The sequence below is a fragment of the Dendropsophus ebraccatus genome, chromosome 3 (genome assembly GCF_027789765.1).
Source record: "Dendropsophus ebraccatus isolate aDenEbr1 chromosome 3, aDenEbr1.pat, whole genome shotgun sequence".
NCBI classification, from domain to species: domain Eukaryota; kingdom Metazoa; phylum Chordata; class Amphibia; order Anura; family Hylidae; genus Dendropsophus; species Dendropsophus ebraccatus.
In genome coordinates this window covers 7,956,533-7,981,295 of record NC_091456.1, presented here as the reverse complement: position 1 = coordinate 7,981,295, position 24,763 = coordinate 7,956,533, and the positions used below count along the sequence as shown (strand labels likewise).

Sequence of the window (24,763 nt, the reverse complement as noted above, 5' to 3'; positions counted from 1 at the left end):
ACCATAGGGCTTGTGCGGACAGTTACCATAGGGCTTGTGCGGTCAGTTACCATAGGGCTGTGCGGTCAGTTACCATAGGGCTGTGCGGTCAGTTACCATAGGGCTGTGCAGTCAGTAAGCTGTGGCTCCAGAATATAGGACGGTGATGGTGAGGAGAATCCTGCAGATGGAGACTGGAGATGGGTGCAGGAGGACCGTCTTCTCTGCAGTCTCGATTTTCTCTATTTGTCCCCTGCATCCGCTTTGCCTTTTAGCTGTCATCCAACGTCCCAGCCCTCACTGTCTGAGCCGCTGTGTCGCTGTGTATCTCTACAGATGGAGCAGAACGTCCATCTGACGGACTTATTCTCGGAGCAGCAGCTATTCACTATGAAGAATGTAAAAAAAGTAAAATGCAAAGTGTCCCCGGCCTTTAATGTTATGGCTCAGGAGGGTGGTCGGATTATCATCCTTGGAAATCAGTGGGCGACCAGCTAATCCTCAGAGTGAAGTAGCTGCTCATTGGTTTGTCTGGGAATTGTCAATGAATATGGCCGATCAGCAGCAGATTTTTAATGATGTATCGCTGTTTCTGGAAAACAAAATGCAAAACTTTTTTCTAATCGTGAATGACCCCTTTAAATGCTGTAACCCCTCCCCCGTTCCCCACTGTGCCCCACAATCAAGGGCTGTGCAGGGAGCAGAATCTCAGTCAACATTTGATATGTTGCTGCCCATGATGAGACTAACAATTCCTTCCATACTTGTTATTATCTATTCAGTCTCCTTCCCCCCCAGTTCTTAGCTGCTGCTTTCTGCTGAAGACACAAAAATCTGTGTGTGAGCTTTTCTCTCTGTCTCCTCCCCCCTCCATTCTGAGACAGCTGATGTAAACATGTCCCTATCTGCAACTTTGTAATGCTGGGAGGGTTAATCACAGTGAGGTCATCAGCAATTTGACCTGCCTCTTTGCAGTGCTATAACCCTGTTCTGTGGCGCTTTCACCGTCTTTCATGTGATTGTAGAAGGATAAACAATGTTTTATAAGCGGCCAGGAAGGTATTATTATCTTTATAACCCTGTGCATTGCTGTGTGTACATACAGGAGACCTCCATTCTTGAAGAATTTAATATCAATTGGACCCAGAAGCTTGGGGCTGGAATCAGCGGCCCCGTGAGGTACCATATTTTCTTTTCTTTTAAATGGGGGTGGACATCTACTATAGGCTTTAACACCATAAAGTGACACTGTCACTCCCTTTCTGCATGAGAACGTCTCTACACAGCTGTAAAGCCTAAATTCTGCTGTTTTCTTACCTTACTTTATAATAGATTTCTTGGTTCTTGGCCCAGTGAAAAATGCTTTTTATTGTTGATGGATTGTGCCACCTGGGCATCACAACCACAGTGTCACTCTGCCCCACCCACATAGGCACCACCCCTCTGTGACGTCATCTGCCTATAAGCCCCACCCCCTCTGTACCCATTGGAATGGGCCCAGGCCGGGCTCTGTGCCGCAATGACGCTCCAGCAGCCCATAGCAATGCAGCACCGATCTCATGGGTCAATGCACTGTGTATATACTGCATTAATCTCTATGAGAGATCAGTGCAGTTGTATTAAGTCCCCCTGGGGGCCTTCAGTTTTTTCATTAATAAAAAAAATCCCCTTCCCATTTTATAAATATATTGACAAAATATAAATTGATAAAATGACACCTCACACAGCCCTATAGACCAAAGGATAAATGTGTTATAAGTAGAGGTGAGCGAGTCCCTCATCTAAACGGAGCAAAGCTTTTCCCGGCATCCTGGGAGGAGCGGCAGGGAGCGGAGAAGCGTGGACAGACAACCGACTTGATGAGCAGAGCGCTAATCAAACAACAACGCACTTCACCTCGTTTAGATGAGTGATTCGCTCATCTTTAGTTATAAGGGTGATAATAGAGCATGTTTGCACACATTTAGTTTTACTACAATCAGAACAGTGTAAACACAGAACCCCCCTGAAATGGAAAAAAAAATAAAAAAAATAAATATATATATATATACACACGCACACACACTTATTATGGGAAATATTTACTTATAGGTTACAAACCCACTTGGCGGGTCTGCAGCGAGTCTCCATGCTGCGTTTTTGCAGCGAGACTCGCTGCAGATCCCGGCCCTATGCTTTTAATGGCAGACAAACACGCAGCAGGGATGTACATCCCTGCTGCGAGTTTGTCTGCAGCCCTCCCCATTAACCCCCCGGCCGCCGGAGCTGATACTTCACCTGATCCCGGCTCCGGCGGTTCCCGATGTCTTCAGCAAGCCGGAGCGGGGACCAGGTGAAGTATATGCTCCAGCCAGCCGCCCGCAGCCCCGGCCGCCCGATCGCCCCCCCCGGGCGGCCGGGGCTGCGGAGGCGCGATGGGGCGGCCGGGGCTGCGGAGGCGCGATCGGGCGGCCGGGGCTGCGGGGGGGCGATCGGGCGGCCGGGGCTGCGGGGGGGGGGGGGGGGCGGCCGGGGCTGCGGGGGGGGGCGATCGGGCGGCCGGGTCCCCGCTCCGGCTTGCTGAAGACATCGGGAACCGGGATCAGGTGAAGTATCAGCTCCGGCGGCCGGGGGGTTAATGGGGAGGGCTGCAGACAAACTCGCAGCAGGGATGTACATCCCTGCTGCGTGTTTGTCTGCCATTAAAAGCATAGGGCCGGGATCTGCAGCGAGTCTCGCTGCAAAAACGCAGCATGGAGACTCGCTGCAGACCCGCCAAGTGGGTTTGTAACCATAAAGAGCTTTTTTCCCTGCACTTACTACTGCATCAAGGCTTTACTTCCTGGATGACATGCTAAACCAAGAAAAAACAAATTGAGTATAGTAGCAATAATTTTATTTCAACCAATATTTAAAATACCAAAAAATAAAAAAATAAATCAACACTATAAAAACAGGGTGGCAATCCTGGAGAGATGTCTCATATAACATAGTAGTACAAAGGCAATTCATAAAAAAGAACACTGGGACTGGATATAAAGTGCTAAGTGCATGATTATAACGTTGGAAAAATATCCTATATTTACAATGCAAACCCGTCCCACCCCATATAAGAATCGCACATGTTACCAGAGGATCACAAGATCTACTCACTCTCCAGGACGCCACCACCCCGTTTCGCGTTTTGGTCCTTCGTCCGGGGGTCGACCAGGAAGTGAAGCCTTGATGCAGTAGTAAGTGCAGGGAAATAATCTCTTTATAGGCATTTCCTGTAATAAGTGTATATTGGGGATTTATGTAACTTTTGGGGGACAATACAATACTTTAATAAAAATTTTCGCCGGACTTCTCCTTTAAGCCTGTAGATGCAAAGTACAATTGGTGTCGCAAAGAATAAGGGCTCATGTCGGTCTGTAGGTTAAAAATTACAAGCGGTGTTGCCTTTTAAACACGAGGAGGAAAAAACTCAAATGCGAAAATTGGCTCAGTCCTTAAAAGGTTAAAAGACAGACAGAGCAATTCAGACCACATTTTAACTACTTCAAAAACCATTGAAAAGATAAGTAAAATAGACATAAACTGTGAACAATCGGTTTATTGGCTTTCTCCAGCCCCGTCCCACAGTCTTATCCAGGTACTCACTGGTCACTTACTGGATTTATGGACCATTTGTGACCTGAAATGTCTTCTAGTATTGTCCAGGCCTACCGAGGAGCCGCACCGGAGCATCATGCTAAACCTAAAACTGTTCTTGCTACAACAATAATAGAACCTGAACAATATGGTATATGGCTTGTATTAGACTTCTGTGTCCTGTCGCCATAGTGTTGGGTTACATAAGCCCTGACACAGTGGCCTTCATCTATTTATACTGGGGAGGGAATCGCTTCCTTTTTGGGGCTTGTTCTGTCATCTGGTACAAGTGTGGATTCTGCCCGGCCAACAATAACCTCTCTGATGCATAGTGACCATGCCATAGTGCGTGCCACTCCATCCATTGTTTGACATCTTTCAATGGCTTGAGAAACCTCATCTGTATGTGACACCACGTTCTGCCGCCCTATTAGCATTGCATTATGCATCGCCGATGTTGTCAGTGTAAAAGTGTCTCCGGACTAAAGCCTCTATGTTGTACCTTGTCACTGCCCACGTAGGTCAGGATTAACCTTCGCCCCTGTTAACTGCTCTCTTGGTAATATGTAGATTTTCCCCATTGAAGTTGATTGTAGATAAAGCCACCATGTAGTGATTAAAAGGAAGGCCATGAATATTAGATTGGTGGGGGTCCATCTCCCAGCAGCCTCCATGCTGATCAGCTGTAGTGCTCGTGCAAGAGCTGCAGCCTCCTCAGGGTTTACACAGCTTCAAGTTAGTTTGTACTTCAACAAACGCAGCACCAGTTGTGGCCGTAGAGCAAGATATGGTAATGTTATCCCACTAAAGGGGTAGTTCACAAAAAAAAACCTTCCAGTACTTATCAGATGCTATATGTCCTGCAGGAAGTGGTGTATTCTTTCCTATCTGGGTATTGGGAGAGGTTTTCTATGAGGATTTGCTCCTGCTCTGGTCAGTTCCTGACCTGGACAGAGGTGGTAGCAGAGAGCACTGTGTCAGACTGGAGAGAATTCACCACTACCTGCAGGACATGCAGCAGCTGAAAAGTACTGGAAGACTGTAGATTTTTTTAAATAGAATAAGTGATGTCTTCATAAGAAAAGGACTAGCTGAATCTCATATAGCAGGCTACCGCAGCACGACTTTCATATTAAACCTGTTTTTGTTTTGTTTTTTACTATAAAAAGTTTTCACTTTATTTCCCCCCGCTCAGAGTATGTGTAAAGAAAACGACACAAGAACGTTTTGCACTGAAAATTCTCATTGATCGTCCCAAAGCCAGAAATGAGGTGAGCTATTCAGATTCATTTCCTATTAATGCTTGTTTGTGCTTCAGCCGTACGCTCTTTAGTGCACAGCCTCCCTGATATGTAACTAAACATTTGAATCAACCATAGATATTTCATAAAAGTATTTTGGTTTTAAAGCTTAAGTATTTAAAGGGGTTTTCCAGAAAAACACGGGCACTTTCTTCCAGAGACAGAACTGGACACAAGAGGTGCTGTTACTGGAAGAAAGCGGCCATTTTTTTCTAATGCTGGATAACCCTTTTGAGTTGTCGATTTGTGCATGAATTAAAAACATTATTAGAAACCTTTAGTGCATTGGTTTTTATAGAGATGTGTGCACATATTAGTACTTCAGGTGGCTTAATCATAGGAAGCAAGTCGGCCACATGCAGAATGCACCAGGCAGGGACATCCTTATGATAGTTATCCTAGATCACAGGTGTCAAACTTTAGCTTTGGCTGTCCAGGCATGATGGGAATTGCAGTTTTGCAACAGCTGGAGGGCCTGAGTATAACAACCCTGGCCTAGACACTGTCCACAATAACTTCCCTTTAAGACTAGGTTTACACTAGGTTCATTAGCTGATGAAGGCAACATGCCGAAACGCGTCCTCCTGTACTGTGTGATGTTTTGCACATAATAAATAAGCAATACTTGAATTGGTGAAGTGCCGGGATTTCCTTCTACATTACGTCTGGGACGCCATCCCACCACGAGCACCACCACCGCAGCAGTGCCGTCTCCACCACCATTTTAGGTTCACACTGCATTTGATAATGATTTCAATGAAATCCTCTAATATTTTGCATCTGGTAGAAGTGAACGCATTATTTTATACCTTTTATTTTTATTCACGTAGTTAATATTATCCCCCACTACATTATAGGATATCAGTTATGTCGTCCAAATTTTATCTTCTTATTAGAATGTGTCTTATTGCAAAATGGGGTACTCTATGTATTTTTGGCTTATGCATTAGAGAATGTATTTAAAGGGAATCTGTCACCTACATTTTCTTTTACTGATTAGAGTCAGATACTAAAACTTGTTCTTTTATTCTAATCTGTTTCTATTTTCTGACTTTAATTTTTATTTCTTTCACTGTTTGTACATTGTTATGGGGGCAGCCATATTGCCTGGGCTGTTTTTAACAGCATTTAGTGACATGCTTTACAGCAAGACTCATGTACATTGACGACAATAGACAGATTCTGTCCCCTTAAGGTGAATGTGAAACATTACTGAGCGCGCTCTGTGACCTGTGAAGAGGTCATTCCCCAGGGAGCTGCTATTGTCTCCTCTATCTACAGGTGTCACATGACACTGCAATGCTGTACAGGTCACTTTACTGCAGCCTCCTCTTATCACCACATACACAACAGGAAGTCTCAGCTTAGTTTTAGCCTCAGAGGTGAGAATGAGAACTGCAAGATATCAGGATTATTTTATAGTATTGATAGAAAAATGGAAAATTTAGCAAAAATGTCACAAAACACAAAATTATTAAAAAAATATGTTCAACATAAAAACCTGATTTATACAATAAGTCATTGTTTGCTGACACATTCCCTTTAAAGTGTTTGGCTCAGGATCTGGGCGGCTGAGAATACTTTTATCAGAGCTCAGATCATTTTCTGTTCCCAACAATCTGCCAATTTAGTCCGTTCTTATAAACGTTGTTGCTGCCTTTGGTTATTGTTTTTTTTTAATCGTCTGGAGGGCCGATTTTTAGTAAAATTGTCTAATAACTTTATTTTAACCTGTATAATGAAGCTTTAGGTCGGTATTTACTTTTTGTCTCTTGAGTTTCCCGATTCCCCAGCATGAGCATTGATTTGTTGCGTATGCTTTTGTTGCATTTTGCCTTGTAATATGTTCATCTCTCTTTGTCTTGGACTGGAGCGATCCTAAAGCAATCCAGTCTATTATTCCCATCTCTTTGCATGCAGCCTTGTGCTTGAAGGAGTCTGCTTTTGTTTTTATTTGTTTGTTTTTTTTTCATATCAAGAAAACGACAAGAGTCCAAGAGTTTTCATATTTTTATTCTTGAGAATCAACCAACCTCCGTAGCTGCTGCTATGTCATAGGCTTTTCTAAGATTTGGTGACGCGTATCTAACAGCATGGCTCTGTGCATGGTGTCAGATATTTGTGAGAATGGCTCCTTGATATTTATTACCAGTATCTAGAGCGGTTGTTGATATGGTGGATAGTTTCTTTCTCTTTAGGGTCCCATTACACCAATCGATTATTGGCTGTACTTGGCTGATTGCCACCCATTCCGGTCGATAATCATGTCAATGATCTGCTGACATGCGCAATGTCTTCTGATCGTTGGTTTCAAACATGAACCAAGATAATGATAGCAACGGTCTGATGGCCGCCGCTCCATGTAATGGGAGCAGTGGCTGCAGACCTCGGCTTTCTTCTGTGGGCCTCCCGGGAAATCTGAAGATTTTTCGGGCAGCAGTTCCCCTCGAACCCCCACTGCAACTCCCCGTTTAATGTTGGTGCTTATGACCTGACAGGTCGGAGCTCGCTTGCTACTTATATCGGCCTGTCTAATAGTCCCTTTAGGCCTTATTCACATGTTCCACAAAGTTGTCCGTAATTTCGGATCTGCAATTACAGATCAACTTATTTCCCATTGATTGCTATTATGCTATTCCCACATTCCACCTTTACATGGATCCGCAACCCGTACCGTAAAACAATAGGACACATCCTAGTGTGGATTGTGATTGTAGTACGGATTACCAATAGAAGTCTATGGGATCCGTATTTTTTATGGGTGTCACATCTGTGATGTCTGTAAAAAAAACATGGATCAAATCAAAGCCAACTAGAACTGTTCACATTTTACAGACACGGAAATTAATGCAAATACGGATGTTTTTCCACAGATCAAAGAGGTTTTGCATCCCAGAAAAATTACTGACCGTGTGAGAGAGGCGCGGTGTTACTGTCAGGATCTGTTTGCTGTTTATAAGTGTTTGTACAACCCCATGACCTACAGTGACTCACACAATTTTGTCTACAGACACTGGTTTTACACAAGTCGGTACAATTAGAATCACCTCATTGTTTCCTGTACAATGGACAATCCTTTGTTCTACATCTAGACACACTAAAGGCACAATAGACGCCTTTACCACAATCTGTATATTGCTTATCACTTCTGTCTGGGATAAGGGTACACATTGTCAGCTTATCAGAGGATCCACCAGTCAACAAGCTGAACAATGTGATGGTGGATCAGAGAGTAGTTGTCTAAAGCCCCTGTTACACGGGGTGACTATGAGGAGCAAACGAGCACTGTCAGTCCCTGCTCGCTGCCACCGCTATTACACGCGGCGACAGCAAGTAGGTGAGAGCCAGGGAGGCTGCCCGGGTGATCGTCCGGGCAGCCCATACCATATAGCAGCGGTCTGCTGCCACCGCTCCTATTACACGGAGCGACAGCAGCAGATCGTTGCTATGAGTCGTTTGTCTTTCACCATGTTAAAAGACAAACGACTACAACGATCAACCGACATCGTTCATGACAGCTGATCGTTGTAATCTGTTACACAGGACGATTATCGGCCGTAACGGCCAATAATCGTTCCGTGTAATAGGGCCTTAAGGGCCCTACTACATGCCCTATATTTAGGAGCAAGTGAGTGCCAGCCTGTCAGGTCAGTGGGCGCTTGCTCTTAGTTTCCTATTCGCTGTCTGTGCTATTACACACACAGACAGCGAATGGGGAGGAGTTGGAGCATGTGGAGCTGCAGGTGGGGCCCATAGAAGATAGCGTCGGTCTGCTCCCACCATTCCTATTATGTGGAGCAACGGCCAGCAAACCATCGCTGTCATTGTCCTTTTTATTAACCATGCTGAAGGACAACAATCAGCCGGGATCGTGCATGTAAGCTGATCAATGTCTTTCAGCATGCGCTATTATACGAAACGATTAGACGGAGTGGCCGGTAATCGACCAGGCAGTCTCCCGCCGGCCAACCCGTCCACTCCTCATAGAAGATAACAGGAGCGCCCAGCCTGTGTATAGGGAGGGTGGGAGAGAGAACTGTCAGTCTAACAGTTGTTGAAGATGTATAAGCCATCTACCATGTTTCTCCAAAACTAAGAGAGGTCCGGTACAACTTGTAATAGATTAATTTAAATATCTGTTCCTTTAGAGAGGAGTTGCCCAGTGGGCAGCAGTGTTTGAGTGTACATGCAGACATAGCTGTCAATCACTAGTAAAGACCGCCCACTGGACTCCTACACCCAGAATGAACAGAGGCTCAAAGGAAGAAAACTTCATACACGTATGAAAAATATAGTGAGGGCAGATTGGACTTCATTTTCATCAAGACATGTTCCCTTTAAATCCTTTAAAGGGGTACTTTAGCAAAAAATGTGGACTTATCTGGAAGTGGTGTATTCTTTTCAGTCTGGAAAGCAGCAGAGGTTTTCTATGGGGATTTGTTGCTGCTCTGGACAGTTCCTGACATGGACAGAGGTGGCAGCAGAGAGCACTGTGTCAGACTGGAAAGAATACACCACTCCCTGCAGGACATGCAGCAGCTGATACGTACTGGGATATTTGAGATTTTTAGATAGAAGTAAATTACAAATCTCTAACACTTTATGGTACCAGTTGATTTGAAATATTTTCTTTTTTTTCGCTGGAGTACCTCTTTAATTCTCTAGTATATATTAATTTGACTCCTATACATTTTGTCCACGGCAGTGTCTCGTGACCAGTAAGCTATTGCGTTCTTATTCATTTATAATGATAGGACAGGAGACGTAATGTGACTTGTCGCTGTGACTCTGCATGTTTTAATAGGCCGGTGACATTATTTGCCTTCTGCATGAGTCCTCTCATTCTCTAGCTGCTTGCCGTATGCCGACTCTTTTCTTACTATTCTGTTAAGCACACGGGTGGGATTGCCTCTACGTTCACTAACGCCAGTCCCCTTCTCTTTAAGGTACGGCTACACATGTTGTGCGCATCACATCCAAACATTGTACAAATAATTGACGTTTATGCAAATAGTGTGCAGTTCCCGCACGAATCGAGCCCCAGGTAAGACCCTCAATTCTATGTGGCTGAGTGGTTCCCTGTGGCCTCAGTTACATCTGTGTATTCTGCATCCTGATTACATGTACTTTACTCTTTTGCAGAAATGTGACCTCCAATAGTTTGCCCTGTAACAAATGTAAGACTTCCAATAATAGGATGATCTAGTTCTGAAGGGTTTATCCTGTATTTTTTGTTCTTACCTGCTGCTTTTGTATCTATATGACTGGTTTTCTTTTCTCAGGGACACAGTGTGTGTGTATATATATACGAGTACGTTTCAGTGGTCAGTCAGAGTTATAGTGCTGGAGAACGAGCCTGTTCTCTGACCTGTGTCTACGCTAGACCTTCTGCATTAGTAAATCATCACTTATTAGGCGGATTAGCAATTTGCCATCAACTACAGCTATATTTAGTGTCCCCGTGTTTCAGAGTCAGCTGGCTATGTGGCACACTTCTGATGAACTTTTCAAGTTTAGGGGTTAGAGTCGCAGTAGTATTTCACAATGTAGCCGCTCTGTTATTACTATCACCAAATGGGCCAATCGTGATGAATCTAACCTGCTGATATTGCACAGGAGATGCTGAGGGTAAGGGTATGTCTCCTACCTTCATCCTCTGCGCCATTCCGGTCCACTTAGTCGTTTAGACCATAGTCTGGTAAGACCATTGGGGCACTGCCTGCCCCCATAGCGCCGTGTAAGTGACAGGGGCAGCTCCTGTCACTTAGCGATAAGAACCCCCACAGTACGACTGCGGGGGTCCCGATCGCTGTATCGGACCGCCGGAGGTCTCTTACCTTCCTCTGTGCGGTCCAATTGGCGATTTGCTCATTGAGTCTGCTACAGGCAGGCTCAATGAGCAGATCGCCTATCACACTGATCAATGCTATGCCTATGGCATAGCAGTGATTAGTATATGCAATCTGATGATTGCAGGTAATAGTCCCCCAGGGGGACTTAAAATGTGGAAAAAAGCTGAAGTGAAAATGTTTTTAAAAACACCCCAAAGCCCCTCCCCCAATAAAAGTTAAAATCACCCCCTATCCCATAATATAAATAAAACATATAACAATAAATAAATAAGCATATTATATACCATAGCGTGGTATGTCCAATCTTCACAAATATGGTATTAATAAAAACTATAGATCATGGCGCAAAAAATGACACCGCATACAGCCCCGTAGGTAAAAACTAAAACCGCTATAAGCGTCACAATAGGGCCACTTTATTAATAATTAATTGCAAAAAAGGGGATTTCACTAAAAAAAATAAATATAACATTAGAGAATCTGTGTAACCTGCATATGGTTGTGTTCGTACTGACCTATAGAATAATGGTATCATGTCGCTTTTATCATATAGTGCATTACGTAGACACAGGAACCCCCCAAACGTTACCATATTGCATTCTTTTTTTTCCAATATCATCAATTTATATCTTCATAAATAATATTTTGGGATTCCATCATACATGTTATGGTATAATGAAAGACGCCATTACACAGTACAACTATACCTGTAAAAAACAACAAGCCCTCACATGGCCTTGTAGATAGAAAAATAAAAGTGCTGGAGCTCTTAGAAGAGGGGGAGGAAAAAAATAAAACGCAAAAATAAAAATTGGCGCCGTTCACTGGGTCATTTTGGGCCTGGTCCTCAAAGGGTTAAAGCTGAAGGTACTATGATTAAGGACGAACAGCCAGAAACGTGTTAGATGTGTACTTTTCTTATTTTTGTATCTGCCTATATGTCTTTTTTTAATGGAATACAAATAAAAGACGAAGTTTTATTGGATGTGCTGACCTCCGAACTTTTTCTTTTAAAGCTGAAGGTAACTACATCTGATAAGAGTGGAGGGGGGACATTGCTTTTTCTAAGGGTCAATGAGTAAGTTTGCACATCTTTATTTACCTACTCAGGACCCGGCACCTTCTTGCTTATTGCTCAGCTTATTAACAAATAATATGTTATAGCAAATCAAATAAACTTTTTATGATATTTTTTAAACATTTTTCCAACAGAGACATAGCTTCCTCCTCGGCGTTTTCTGTGCATTAGTGACATATCAGCAGGATAGATTCCTGCTGATAGTTCCCCTTTAAGCCTTCGGTGCTCTCCCAACCTCCCTATATAACTATAACATTACACGCTGAGAAGGGAAGCCAGCCTTGTCGGCATAGTTCTCCATTTGCTATCAGTGAGATGAATGATTAGCAGACAGCAGAGGCACAGGTCAGGCATTGCGTACAATGTCTGCACAGGACGGCAGGAGGGGTTGGGGTTATCACTGCTGGAAGAGAAGTGCCAGTGCTGTCAATCTGGGGGCGCGACGTTCACCCAAACCAAACCCAAAATCTTATCAGACATCGAATGGGGGGGGGGTGAGAAAGGCAAAGGGTGCGCCTTCCGTTGACCAGCATCAGCATTAATTTTCATACTCACTGATATTTGACCCGCTCTTTAAATTAACACTTTTGAACAGGGCACGGCTCCTAATTGTTATGGAGATGATGGAGGGGGGCGAGCTGTTTCACAGAATCAGCCAGCACCGGCACTTCACTGAGAAGCAAGCCAGCCAAGTAACAAAGCAGGCAAGTTCCGGAAGCTTCCACCAGCAGTCGTGCAATGAACAACCTAAAGGGCTAAAGGCATATTAAAGCGACATAGGTTCTCACTTGACCTTATTGCCTGCTTTGTTATAATCCGATTATGCCATGCACGCCGCCACTGGCGTAACTCTTCTGTTTCAGCCACACTTTTTTTTTTTCCTCCTGGGGTTACCATAAGCTTGTACTCTGCTTCAGAGGCGAGTCTATCATATGATCAGCACAATAAATGGCAGTACTCCTGATTTCTGGTTGGTGATTTGACATTCATAGGTTACCTTCTGAAATTTGTTATTCTAGCGAATGAAAAGTTCAGTATCTCCCACTTCTCTCAGTGCAGATGTACAAGATTATAGTGCATAAGCTTCCATACGATCCAATTTCCGCTTCTCTAAGAAGCCTTTTCTGTATGTGGTAGTTCCTTGTCCATTCTAGCTCTGATTCTTACCCACTGCTGTCTCTCTACCCGGTTGTTGCCAATCACTTTGGAGCTGAAAGGTTGAGTATATCTAGGGAACCTAAATCTCTCTAGTATGTGGTAAGAGCAGAGAGGTTTGTGGGTTTGACTGCTTTGTTGCCGGATGGTTCTGCGCCCCTTTTGCGTTGCGGCAGCTCATCCCACAATAAAGCAGTCACTAATAGAACCGTGCCGACAAACATACTGACTTCCATTTTCTTTTTACAGATTGCTTTGGCCCTACAGCATTGTCACTCGCTAAACATTGCACACAGAGATCTGAAACCGGAGAACCTGCTATTTAAAGATAACTCTTTGGTAAGAGTCAAAAACTTTGTTCATCGGTTGTTGTGTTTTTTTCTTTATTTTATTTTATTTTTTTTAAGTGTTGTGAATTTTTTTTTTTGCAGAAATCAATAGTACAGGCGATTTTAAGAAACTTTGTAATTGGGTTTATTAGCCGAAAAATGCATTTTATCATGAAAAAGCAGTTTGAAGCTCTCCCCCCCCCCCCCCCTGCCCCTGTCTTCATTGTTCTCCTATGGAGAGAGCTAAATAAAAGACCAAAACAGGACAACAAAGAGTTAATCTACAAATACCTCACCCTTTATCTCCTCTGACAGTCAGCACTGACCTCTGATTACAGCGTTCACCCAGCTCCTTGCCTGTAATCCTCTGTTATCAGCTTTCTGCTGTTGGCTAACTCCCCCCTCCCCTTTCCCTAGAACAGACTGGGTACGTCTGATGCAACAAGTCACAATTTCCAGATTTTTTTGCAGTGGATGGAAAAGAGGAGGGAGGGGGGACCTGGGAAAAGGCTTTTTAAATGCAGATAATGGAATTTTTGGCTAATAAACCTAATTACAAAGTTTCTTAAAATCGCCTGGACTATTAATTTCTGCAAAAAAAAAGAAATACGACAGTGACTGTTTAAGTATTGGTATGTAGTTTTATGATGGATTTATACAGACAGATTTATCTGACAGATTATTGGAGCCAAAGCCAGGAATGGATTTGGGAAGAGGAGAAATCTCAGTCTTTCCTGTATGACCTGTTCTCTGTTTATAGTCTGTTCCTGGCTTTGGCTTTAAAAATCTATCCGATAAATCTGTCTGTTTAATCGCACCCTTAGAGTAATAAAATTAAAAGACATAGAACACAAATGGTATCAGTTAGTGATGAGCGAAGCGTGCTTAATTACGATTTGTACGAAGCAGCCCGCTCTCCTTTTGAATCCTGATTTTCCAGGCGATTCTTGGGCCTTCTCCACGGAGCGCCCAGACCTCGGGATTCAGAAGCCGAGCAGGCTGCTTTGTACAAATCGTAGTGAAGCTCACTTTACTCATCTCTCATTACAGTAATTAGTCACCATATATGAATGTTTCAAAAGGGTTATCCCAAGATGACTTGCCACCTGTCCACGGGATAAGTTTTAGTATTAGACTGCTAGGATCCCTCCAAATACAAGAGAGAGGGTCCTAAAGGGAATGTATCGCCTAGATTTTCTTCTACTGATTAGAGCCAGGTTCCGGAACATGTTCATTTTTTTCCTAATCTGTTTCTATTTACGGGTCATAATTTTTAAAAATTCTCATTTCATTTCTTGCACATTCTTATGGGGGCGGCCATCTTTCCTGAGCTGTTTTTACAGCATCTAGTTACATGCTTTACAGCAAGCCCAATGGACATAACATAAATGCCAATAGACTTTTAGGATGAATGTGAGACATTACTGAGCGCGCTCTGTGACCTGTGAAGAGGTCATTCCATAGAGAACTGCTGTTGTCTCCTCTTTCTACTGGTGTCACATGACGCTGCAATGCTGTACAGATCACTTTACAGCAGCCTCTCAGCTTAGTTTTATACCTAGTGAGAATAAAAACTGCAAGATTTTAGAATTAGAGGTGGGCTGCTGCTCCATTAAAATTCCATGGGATTTCAAAAGTTAGCTGAAGGAGTGACATCAAGCTGTCATCTTGGGATATTTCTTGTAAGCCATGTAGAAAATGTATATTAAGTATCACAAGAATGAGGAGTTAACAGCTTTTCTTGACACAAGTCCCAGACCTTTGGCGACCATATGGCATAAACACGACCGTGGTAGTAATAGTAGGATAGGAGGGGGGATTGGAGGCAGAAATTGACTGAAATCTTCCTTTTACCGACATCTTATGTATCAAGGGCTTTTTTCTTGCCTATTTTTGTAGTGAGAACAATTGTGCCCATTGGTGCAATTTCAGATGCAACATTTTAACCTGCACAGTTTTTACCAACATCAGGTGTAAACGGAATAGTAGATATGGGTAATGTCTCCCACCATTAGGTTAAAGTGTCACTGTCATCATAGAAAACGTTTGACATGTTTTGATTGGTTAGGGTCTGAGTGTTCAGACCCAAAGCGATCAAGAGAATGAGACTGAAGAAGACCACGCTAAGCGTGGTCCTCCAGGCTCTGTCACATGAACAGTTGGGCTCATAATGTAAGTCTATGAAGCCCGACTGCTTACACGAAGCTGTGAGCTGAGGTGCTGCGTCATGGTCCTCTCCCTGCTCATTCTGACCCCCACCAATCAAAACTTTTGACGTGTCTCTGAGGACAGTGGCACTTAAAGTCATGTTCTGCCCTGATACTGTTGTGTGTAGTGCAGACTGGTAATAGATAACATTAATTTAGTAAGGTACATTAGATACCAATACAATGTGTAAATTATACATGTTTTCAGAGTCTTTTTTGTTTTTTACCAGACAAACATCAAAGAAAATGTACCATTAGGTACATCTGATTTTTTTTTTTTTTTTTTTTTTTTTTTTTTTTACCTTAGTTGATAGGCGCAAGGATGCTGGTTGGCGTAGCTTTTTTTTTTTTTTGAGCCGCCGCCCGGTTGCCATGATTGGCATCGGTGTTTTCCCGACTAATGGCCCATAGCACTGGTGGGAAGGCCCGCCACCCCCCCAATGTGACAAAAAGCCTCCACTCTGTCATGCGGCTCCATTAGGTTCAATGGAGCTGCGTCACAGAGGGGAGGGGAAATCACCACACTGGGGGCACAGGCCCGCCCCCAGTGCTCTGGGCCAGTAGTCGGGAGAAACCAGGCAGCGTTTCAAAAAAAGGACCACGCCAACCGGCATACTTGCACCAATCAATTAAGGTAAAAAAAACAGCAATGTACCTGACATGATAAAATAAGAAATAAGCATGTGTCCCGTACAAAGAAATAGCTTCTTGGTAAGCAGTTTGTGGGGCTTACATCATGTTACAACTATAAGAAAAACACAGAGGGCCACCATGAGTCCAGGGTGCTGCCATTGATCAGCCCATTGATCAGCGCTACAAAATTCTGCTTTTAACAACTGTTTGTTTTCAGGATGCTCCAGTGAAATTGTGTGATTTTGGTTTTGCAAAAATAGACCAGGGGGACCTAATGACGCCACAGTTTACTCCATATTATGTAGCACCTCAGGTAACTACTGCTTTGCTCGGTTGGCTGTTCTCTGTGAAATGTTTTTGAAAGCAAGGTATTATGTTCACTAATTTACTCTTAAGGGCCACTTTATTAGAAACCACTGCCCTTTCACTTCTCTTTATTAAAATAGATGGGTGACCCCGTAGTGCAGCAACTTTCTGTGGATCACTTTCAATGTGAATTCACATTACAGGGAAGGAGGGGCCACATGATCTTATTCACTTCATCTTAAGCGTGGTCATTGGTGCTAGAATAGCTAGGGCAGGTATGTTATTAGAAACGTCTGTCCTTTTACTCATGCAACAGTGTTAAGAATATACTGAGAATGGTATGATCAGACAAAACATCCAGCAAAATCCAGATGCTGCCGACGTAAGCAACTCTTTTTAAATAAAGGGGTTAGAGAAGGATATCTTTAAGTAGTGCAGACTTACAGCACACCAGTCTCTGGGCTTTAGCTGGTTAAATGAGTGCATGGTTGTATGGGACTTCTCCAGTTCTCCAGTTCTGAGATTGCTGCCTCTTTATTAATATGAAATTGAACTCCAAAAACCCAGGAGGTGTTCCCCCTGGATGCAAAAGCACAGCTGTGTACCTCCGACAGCTTGTCTGCAACACTTCTATGCTCACTTATGTCAGCTTCCAGACGCTTAATTGACATCCACCAGACTGTTTTGTTTTTTTTTTGTTTGTTTTTTTAATTTCACCTACTAAGAACTGAGAATCTTCCAGCAGCCTCAGTGACTGGTCTGCAGTATGGCTTTGGACAGCTCAGGCAAACCCCACTGGCAGCCGGGCGAAGCTCAGAGAACCATGAATGCACGTCCAAGAAGAACGCCCACTAGGCTTTTGGAGCTCATTTTTTATAATAAAAATAAATCTATCTCCGTGCTGGAGGTCTCAATCTGTGAAAGCAATGCATGCATGAAATGAGAAGACTGAGAAGCCCCATATGACCATGCACTTAGTTTCACCACCTAAAATCCTGTGACAGATCCTTTTTAAAACTTGTGCTCTAACTAATATGTCCAAATGGATGTGTTGTAACAGCAGGTAGCCAGCTTTAGAGCCATTGCTGTCTAAAGGAAAACCAAAATGCAGTTTGGGTGATGTAAGTATATGAGGAATGTTTCTTGGCGCAGCCCGGGCCCCCTGATACTTGTGGATAGACAGGGGGTCTTATCTAAACGTTATGGCCAACCATGCTAATCACTTGGCAGCCATTTAGCCGAAGGACACTTTCAGGGATTGGTTCTAAGAATATGACTTTCACACTCTATATACTATAGCGAATCTCTGCAATAAGGTACAAGGGGCTGTTCAGAACAACTCAGTATCTGCACCTAGTGTGTGGCAGCTGAGAAAGTATCCTGTCCGCATGAAACAATATTCCTGCAGATCAGATGAAGAGAAGGTTCTTGAAACGCGTAATCCATCTGCTATTAAATACGTTTCCTATCATCCATTGGGGAGTAGCAAACAGACAGTCGGTCAGCGCCTGATATTCCTGGGCACTCTGCTTGTAGAGACCTCCCGCAGCAATCTCCAATCTGCAATATTCCTGCAGAACAATTTGTGCCATCTATGCCTCAGTGATTTGCTGCCGTTCTGAAAGCCAAAGGAGGTTCAACACTGCTCTAAACGGTGGTTTCTAATAAAGTGGCTATTAAGTTTATCTTTTTGCCAGGTATTAGAATAGTTCACATGTTGCAATGTACAATCCTTTAAAGTGTCCCTGTTATAACTTTTAAGATCTAAATCAACAGTAGATGGTATATAAAGCAAGTTTGCAATTTACATTCATTATTAAGTTCTCATGCTTTAAATCAAAGATATACTTACTGTATCAAGGTCCAGTCTCCTGAAGGCAGCTATATAACAGCTATACTTACTGTATCAAGGTCCAGTCTCCTGAAGGCTGCTATATAACAGCTATACTTACTGTATCAAGGTCCAGTCTCCTGAAGGCTGCTATATAACAGCTATACTTACTGTATCAAGGTCCAGTCTCCTGAAGGCAGCTATATAACAGCTATACTTACTGTATCCAGGTCCAGTCTTCTGAAGGCAGCTATATAACAGCTATACTTACTGTATCCAGGTCCAGTCTCCTGAAGGCTGCTATATAACAGCTATACTTACTGTATCCAGGTCCAGTCTCCTGAAGGCAGCTATAGAACAGCTATGCTTACTGTATCCAGGTCCAGTCTCCTGAAGGCTGCTATATAACAGCTATACTTGCTGTATCCAGGTCCAGTCTCCTGAAGGCAGCTATATAACAGCTATACTTACTGTATCCAGGTCCAGTCTTCTAAAGGCAGCTATATAACAGCTATACTTACTGTATCCAGGTCCAGTCTCCTGAAGGCTGCTATATAACAGCTATACTTACTGTATCCAGGTCCAGTCTCCTGAAGGCAGCTATATAACAGCTATACTTACTGTATCCAGGTCCAGTCTTCTAAAGACAGCTATACTTACTGTATCCAGGTCCAGTCTCCTGAAAGCTGCTATATAACAGCTATACTTACTGTATCAAGGTCCAGTCTCCTGAAGGCAGCTATATAACAGCTATACTTACTGTATCCAGGTCCAGTCTCCTGAAGGCAGCTATATAACAGTTATATTTACTGTATCCATGTCCAGTCTCCTGAAGGCAGCTATATGGCAGCTATATAACAGCTATACTTACTGTATCCAGGTCCAGTCTCCTGAAGGCAGCTATATAACAGCTATACTTACTGTATCCAGGTCCAGTCTCCTGAAGGCAGCTATATAACAGCTATACTTACTGTATCCAGGTCCAGTCTCCTGAAGGCTGCTATATAACAGCTATACTTACTGTATCCAGGTCCAGTCTCCTGAAGGCTGCTATATAACAGCTATACTTACTGTATCCAGGTCCAGTCCCTGAAGCTTTTTAGTCCTTTGCTAGTTGAAAAAAGAGACTAAATACATGAAGTCCCGGCCAGTACAGAAAGTCCCGGCTCAATGTGTCCATCAATCAAGTAACTCAAGCAAGTCAGAACACAGGAAGTCCTATGCTTTCCATGATAACTAAATAATAATAAAATAATGAATGTAAATTGCAGACATGCTTTTTATCACATCTCCTGTTTATTTAGGTTTTAAAGATTATAACAGCACAAACACTTTAAGTATAAAAAAGATTAAAAAGACTTAAAAGATTGTTAAAAAGACATTTAGAGTTATCCTTAAATTGGTGTGTAAATTCCAACTTCTGATCAAGAATCTCCCTGCACACACCACTAATTACAGTATGGCCCGGTATAGGAGGAGAATGTGACGTGACGTGATTACAGCATCATTGTCCGCTGTGGTCTAAGGGAGTACGAACAGATGAGGGGCAGGAGCAGCAAGCGTAACCTGGGTTAGGAAGCTTCTAAAGATCATTCCTGTGACCGTGCTGCAGCTCCACCCAATCTACACTAATAGACAATGATGACCAGTGAGATAGGATTGTATTAGACTGCTGCTGCCTTATGTGATTGGCTGTCGGGTAATACAACACTCATTTACAGAGCCTATCACATGGCTTGTTATCTAGTGGGCGTGGCTAAATGAACAATCTCTGGATCACCTGATCACTGGGCTCGTTATTGGCCTGTTCAGCCAATGATTGACCCATGTAAATGTAGGCTATAGCAGAAACAGATTTGGTGAACAGGTTGTCGAACAGATTGTCTCCTGTGATTCCCATATTTGCTGAAATACCCGTCCAAATATTACAGCAGCAGAATTCTTTTCTTTAAGAAAAGGGGAATCTCAAGCTGTGCAAAATATTGTGCTGGTTATGTTAAAGGGAACCTGTCACCCTGAAAGAGTGAGCCAAACCCATCCCATCCCTGACTAGAGCCCTCCATACTTACCCCCTCCTGCCGCTCCTCTGTACGCTCATTATGCTCCAGTGATTTCCTATGGGCAACGGACTCCTCTCTGCTCATTTGCATATTGAGCGTGCAGAGGAGCAGCAGGAGGGGGTAAGTATGGCACCTCCCCCACCTCTCTCTATTTAGCATGAGTGATATTTGACCTCCAACACTCAGCCCTGTACATCAGTCATGCAAGGGAGGGATGAGGCGTGCATTCTGCAGCTCAGCAAACACCACCCTTGGCCCTGCCCCCTTGCCGACCATTGGAACAGGCTGGCCTAAGGGTCTAGGCCCAACCCCCTCTAGTTCGGCCTACCAATGGGGCCAGCGGTGGCGTTGTGGGCGGGGCTAAGTGGTGCTAATGCTGTGAGGCCCCGCCCACTTAACACAATCTGCAGTTGATAAAAGATTACTATTTACTTGAACAAGCACCATGACGTATGATATAAAATAATGTATGAAAACAGCTAAATTTACCCTTTATACCTGTGTAGAGATGTCAGAATGCACAAAGGGGGGGACAGTGTCACTTTAAGCCTGGAAGGAAAACTTGATTTTGTAACTTTGCAGCAACCATTATCTGAGAGGGAGATATTTGTTTTATTAGCTATCTTCCCATGTCTGCAGCTTTGAATATGATATACGGCTGACAAGTTCCCTTTAAAGAAAAGCTAATAACAGGTTAGAAGAGTGTGAGATGCTGAGGATGAAAGACATCTTCTTACCTTCATCCTCAGCACAGTTTTAATAAAATTCTCTGTTTTATTAATATGTTAATTAGGTGGTTTGGTGCACTGGGGGCGGAGCTACAGCTCTTAGTGCATTGATCTGCCCGCCCCCATCATGAGTGTTGATCCGCCACGATGAGCGGTCAGATTGATGTCACTCCAGTGCGCCACCTACATGTTCATGAAAAGGGTGGGTGGGTCGATGTCTAATTTACATTTAGTGACTCTGTACCCACAATCTGACCCCCCCAAACCACTTGTACCTTCGGATAGCTGCTTTTAATCCAAGATCTGTCCGGGGGTCCGTTCGGCAGGGGATGCAGTTATTGTCCTAAAAAAATACTTTTAAATTTGAAGCCCCGTGCCAAACAGGAGTATCTGTGCCCTAACTTTGCACCACCCCTCCGTCCCTCCTCCACACCCTCTTCACCATTAGGAATGCCACTGAAACATTTTCTCCATGCTGAACATTGCACAGGTCCTTAACGATCCAGCCCATCTGCCGGGCTGCAACAGGTGGGGAATAGGAGGCAATCTGCCTGGAGCATTCCTAATGCTGAAGAGGGTGGGGAGGAGGGACGGAGGGGTGGTGCAAAGTTAATGCACAGATACTCCCGTAGGGCACGGGGCTTCAAGTTTAAAAGTATTTTTTACGGACAATAACTGCATCACCTGCCGAACGGACCGCAGGACAGATCTTGGATTAAAAGCAGCTATCTAAAGGTACAAGTGGTTTGGGGGGTCAGATTGTGGGTACAGAGTCGCTTTAAAACATTACTGAGGATGAAGGTAAGAATGCTACCCCCTTTCTCAGTATCCCCCCGCCAAAACATAACATCCAATTATATTCTTCCAACCTGCTGTTAGTTTCCCTTTAACATCAGATTTGTAAGGTATTCTAGTGCGAGTCTGATCACTTATACAGCGATGTAATGAATGCACACCGCCATATGGTCAGTCACGGATGTTTGATGCTGTTACTACCAGGTTCTGGAGGCACAGAGAAGACACCAGAAAGAGAAGTCTGGGATTATTCCTACCTCACCGACACCATACACTTATAACAAGGTAATGCCACCATGTCCGTATTTTATGGTTTGTTACTCTGTGTGTAAGGCCCTATTCACACGTCCGCAATTACGGATAGAAAATAGGGTCAATGTATTTCAATGGCCCCATTCACTCATTCATAGGTGTGTACAGGGCCATGATCCATGCCGCAAAAACAGGCTGTAGTGCGGACTGAAATTCCTCCACGGACGCACCAGTAGAACTCTGTGATCTGTATCTTTACGGATGCAATTGCAAAAAATATGGATCCAAAAATAGTGACTAATTTATTAAGTACACTTTTTCATTTTTGCGGATCAGCAAACATTACGGATGCAGTGCAGATGGAATTTTGTGGATTGTGGATGAAAAATTGCAGCAAATTTGTGGAGTGAAAAATACAGTATACTGACCTATAAATAGACCCTTAGGGTGAACAGACACAACATTGGTTTTGGTGGATTTCTCAGCAATTCTAGACCTATGCTGATCATCAGTATAGTAATGGTGTAATATAAAACAAGAAGTAATAAAGACTAAAACATGGACTTTGATAACCCAAAAAGCTAGAAACAAGCACGTTGCTAGACGCATTTGCTGCTTGGCCTCTCCTCTCTCTACAGCCCCAGAACTTATAATCGTATGCTGGGCTGTATATATAATATCATTTTAGGAAAGACTAAAAGCGCACCACTCGCAAATTTATTTTTTAAGAAATAAACAGGGGTTGTGATCACCAGCAGTTTTACAATTTACTCACATTATTTTTTTTTAATTAAAGTGTCACTGTCATTAAAAAACTTTTTGCAGAAATCAATACTACCGGCGATTTTAAGAAACTTTGTAATTGGGTTTATTAGCCGAAAAATGCATTTTTATCATGAAAAAGCAGTTTGAAGCTCTCCCCCCTGTCTTCATTGTTCTCTATGGAGAGGGGAGGGGTGGAGTGAGATGAGGCACCAAAACAGGACAACAAAGAGTTAATTTACAGCTAAATCACCAGGCTCTCTCCTCTGGTCAGCACTGACCTCTCTGATCTCTGAATACTGGCTTTCAGCAATCCCTGTGGTGTAATCCTTTGTTCTCTGCTGCTGACTAATCCTCCTCCTCCTCCCTCCTCTCTCCATAGAACAGACAGGATCAGACTGATGTAAAACTGTTGAGATTTCCTGATTCTGAGCAGTGGATGACAGAAAGGAGAGGAGGGGGGCATCTGGGAAAAGTCTTTTTAAATGCAGATAATGGTATATTTGCCAGGGCTGTGGAGTCCAGTTTATCAGGACCGACTCCGACTCCTGCTCCTTCATAAATGGCCAGTCATATACCAGGGGAGTTATATATCACACTGGCTCAGCAGCTTCTCCCTAATGTCCTACATGATCCTGGGGCGACTTCTGAGGGAATATATACTGTATATAAAGCAGCTTCTCCTGTCTGTGCAGACTCCAGCCTCCATGTCCTGAACTACTCACAACTAGACTAGATGGAGCAGGTGGTCTTTTCCTGCTTACAATCTTCTATGTTTCTAACTAAATATTCACCATACTTAAAGAAACACTGCTAAAAATTCCAGAAACCTGTAATATAGAGGTCAGCCATAGTGATATAGAGAGGGATCACACACTGATATAGAGAGGGGTCACACATGGTGATATAGAAGGTCACTGTGGGGGCACGCATTAGCACGCTAACACACACAGCCTGCTGCAGCCATAGCACACACACACACACACACTCGGCTTGCTGCAGCCATAGCACACATACATACACACAGCCTGCTGCAGCCATAGCACGCGCGCACACACACACACACACACACACACACAGCCTGCTGCAGCTATAGCATACACACAGCGTACTGCAGCCATAGCGCTCGCACACACACAGCTGCAGCCATAGAACACTGAAGAAAAACACACAATCTTTTCCAAAAGAGAAAACACCACATTGAGGACAGAGGTTACTGCTACACTACTTATGTCTTCTCCTCCTCCTCTATATTACACAGGATATCTTCATATTACACTGCTGCTCATATACAGTCATCCAGCATCCAGGAAGAGAACAGCACAGATCTCCCCCCACACACAATGGACTCTTCCAGTTTAGAAACAAACTGCCAAATAGTGACCGACAACTTTTCCATGACCCCCCTTATCCAATAGGGCCAGTGTCCTATTACTGATATATTCCCCCGACCACCCTTATGCAATAGGGCCAGTGTCCTATTACTGATATATTCCCCGACCACCCTTATGTAATAGGGCCAGTGTCCTATTACTGATATATTCCCCGACCACCCTTATGTAATAGGGCCAGTGTCCTATTACTGATATATTCCCCGACCACCCTTATGTAATAGGGCCAGTGTCCTATTACTGATATATTCCCCCACCACCCTTATGTAATAGGGCCAGTGTCCTATTACTGATATATTCCCCGACCACCCTTATCTAATAGGGCCAGTGTCCTATTACTGATATATTCCCCGACCACCCTTATGTAATAGGGCCAGTGTCCTATTACTGATATATTCCCCGACCACCCTTATGTAATAGGGCCAGTGTCCTATTACTGATATATTCCCCGACCACCCTTATGTAATAGGGCCAGTGTCCTATTACTGATAT

The 24,763-nt window shown here is 43.5% G+C and overlaps 1 protein-coding gene across 7 annotated transcripts in view; it reads left to right on the top strand.

Moving 5' to 3' along the window:
- The window catches only part of MAPKAPK5 (MAPK activated protein kinase 5), a 43,722-nt gene that overhangs the window by 2,659 nt on the left and 16,300 nt on the right, over window positions 1–24,763 (top strand). Inside the window, exons 1-8 of one of the 7 annotated variants that reach the window (XM_069960769.1) lie at window positions 119–148; window positions 1,085–1,158; window positions 4,787–4,862; window positions 9,839–9,936; window positions 12,418–12,526; window positions 13,227–13,316; window positions 16,364–16,459; window positions 22,071–22,151. In XM_069960769.1, the coding sequence (XP_069816870.1) occupies window positions 146–148; window positions 1,085–1,158; window positions 4,787–4,862; window positions 9,839–9,936; window positions 12,418–12,526; window positions 13,227–13,316; window positions 16,364–16,459; window positions 22,071–22,151 (627 nt within the window). In that variant the 5' untranslated portion in view covers window positions 119–145. Of the gene's footprint in view, window positions 1–118; window positions 149–304; window positions 388–1,084; window positions 1,159–4,786; window positions 4,863–9,838; window positions 9,937–10,034; window positions 10,070–12,417; window positions 12,527–13,226; window positions 13,317–16,363; window positions 16,460–22,070; window positions 22,152–24,763 lie in introns of those variants that run through there. The other 6 variants (XM_069960767.1, XM_069960768.1, XM_069960772.1 and 3 more) reach the window with 6 other exon arrangements.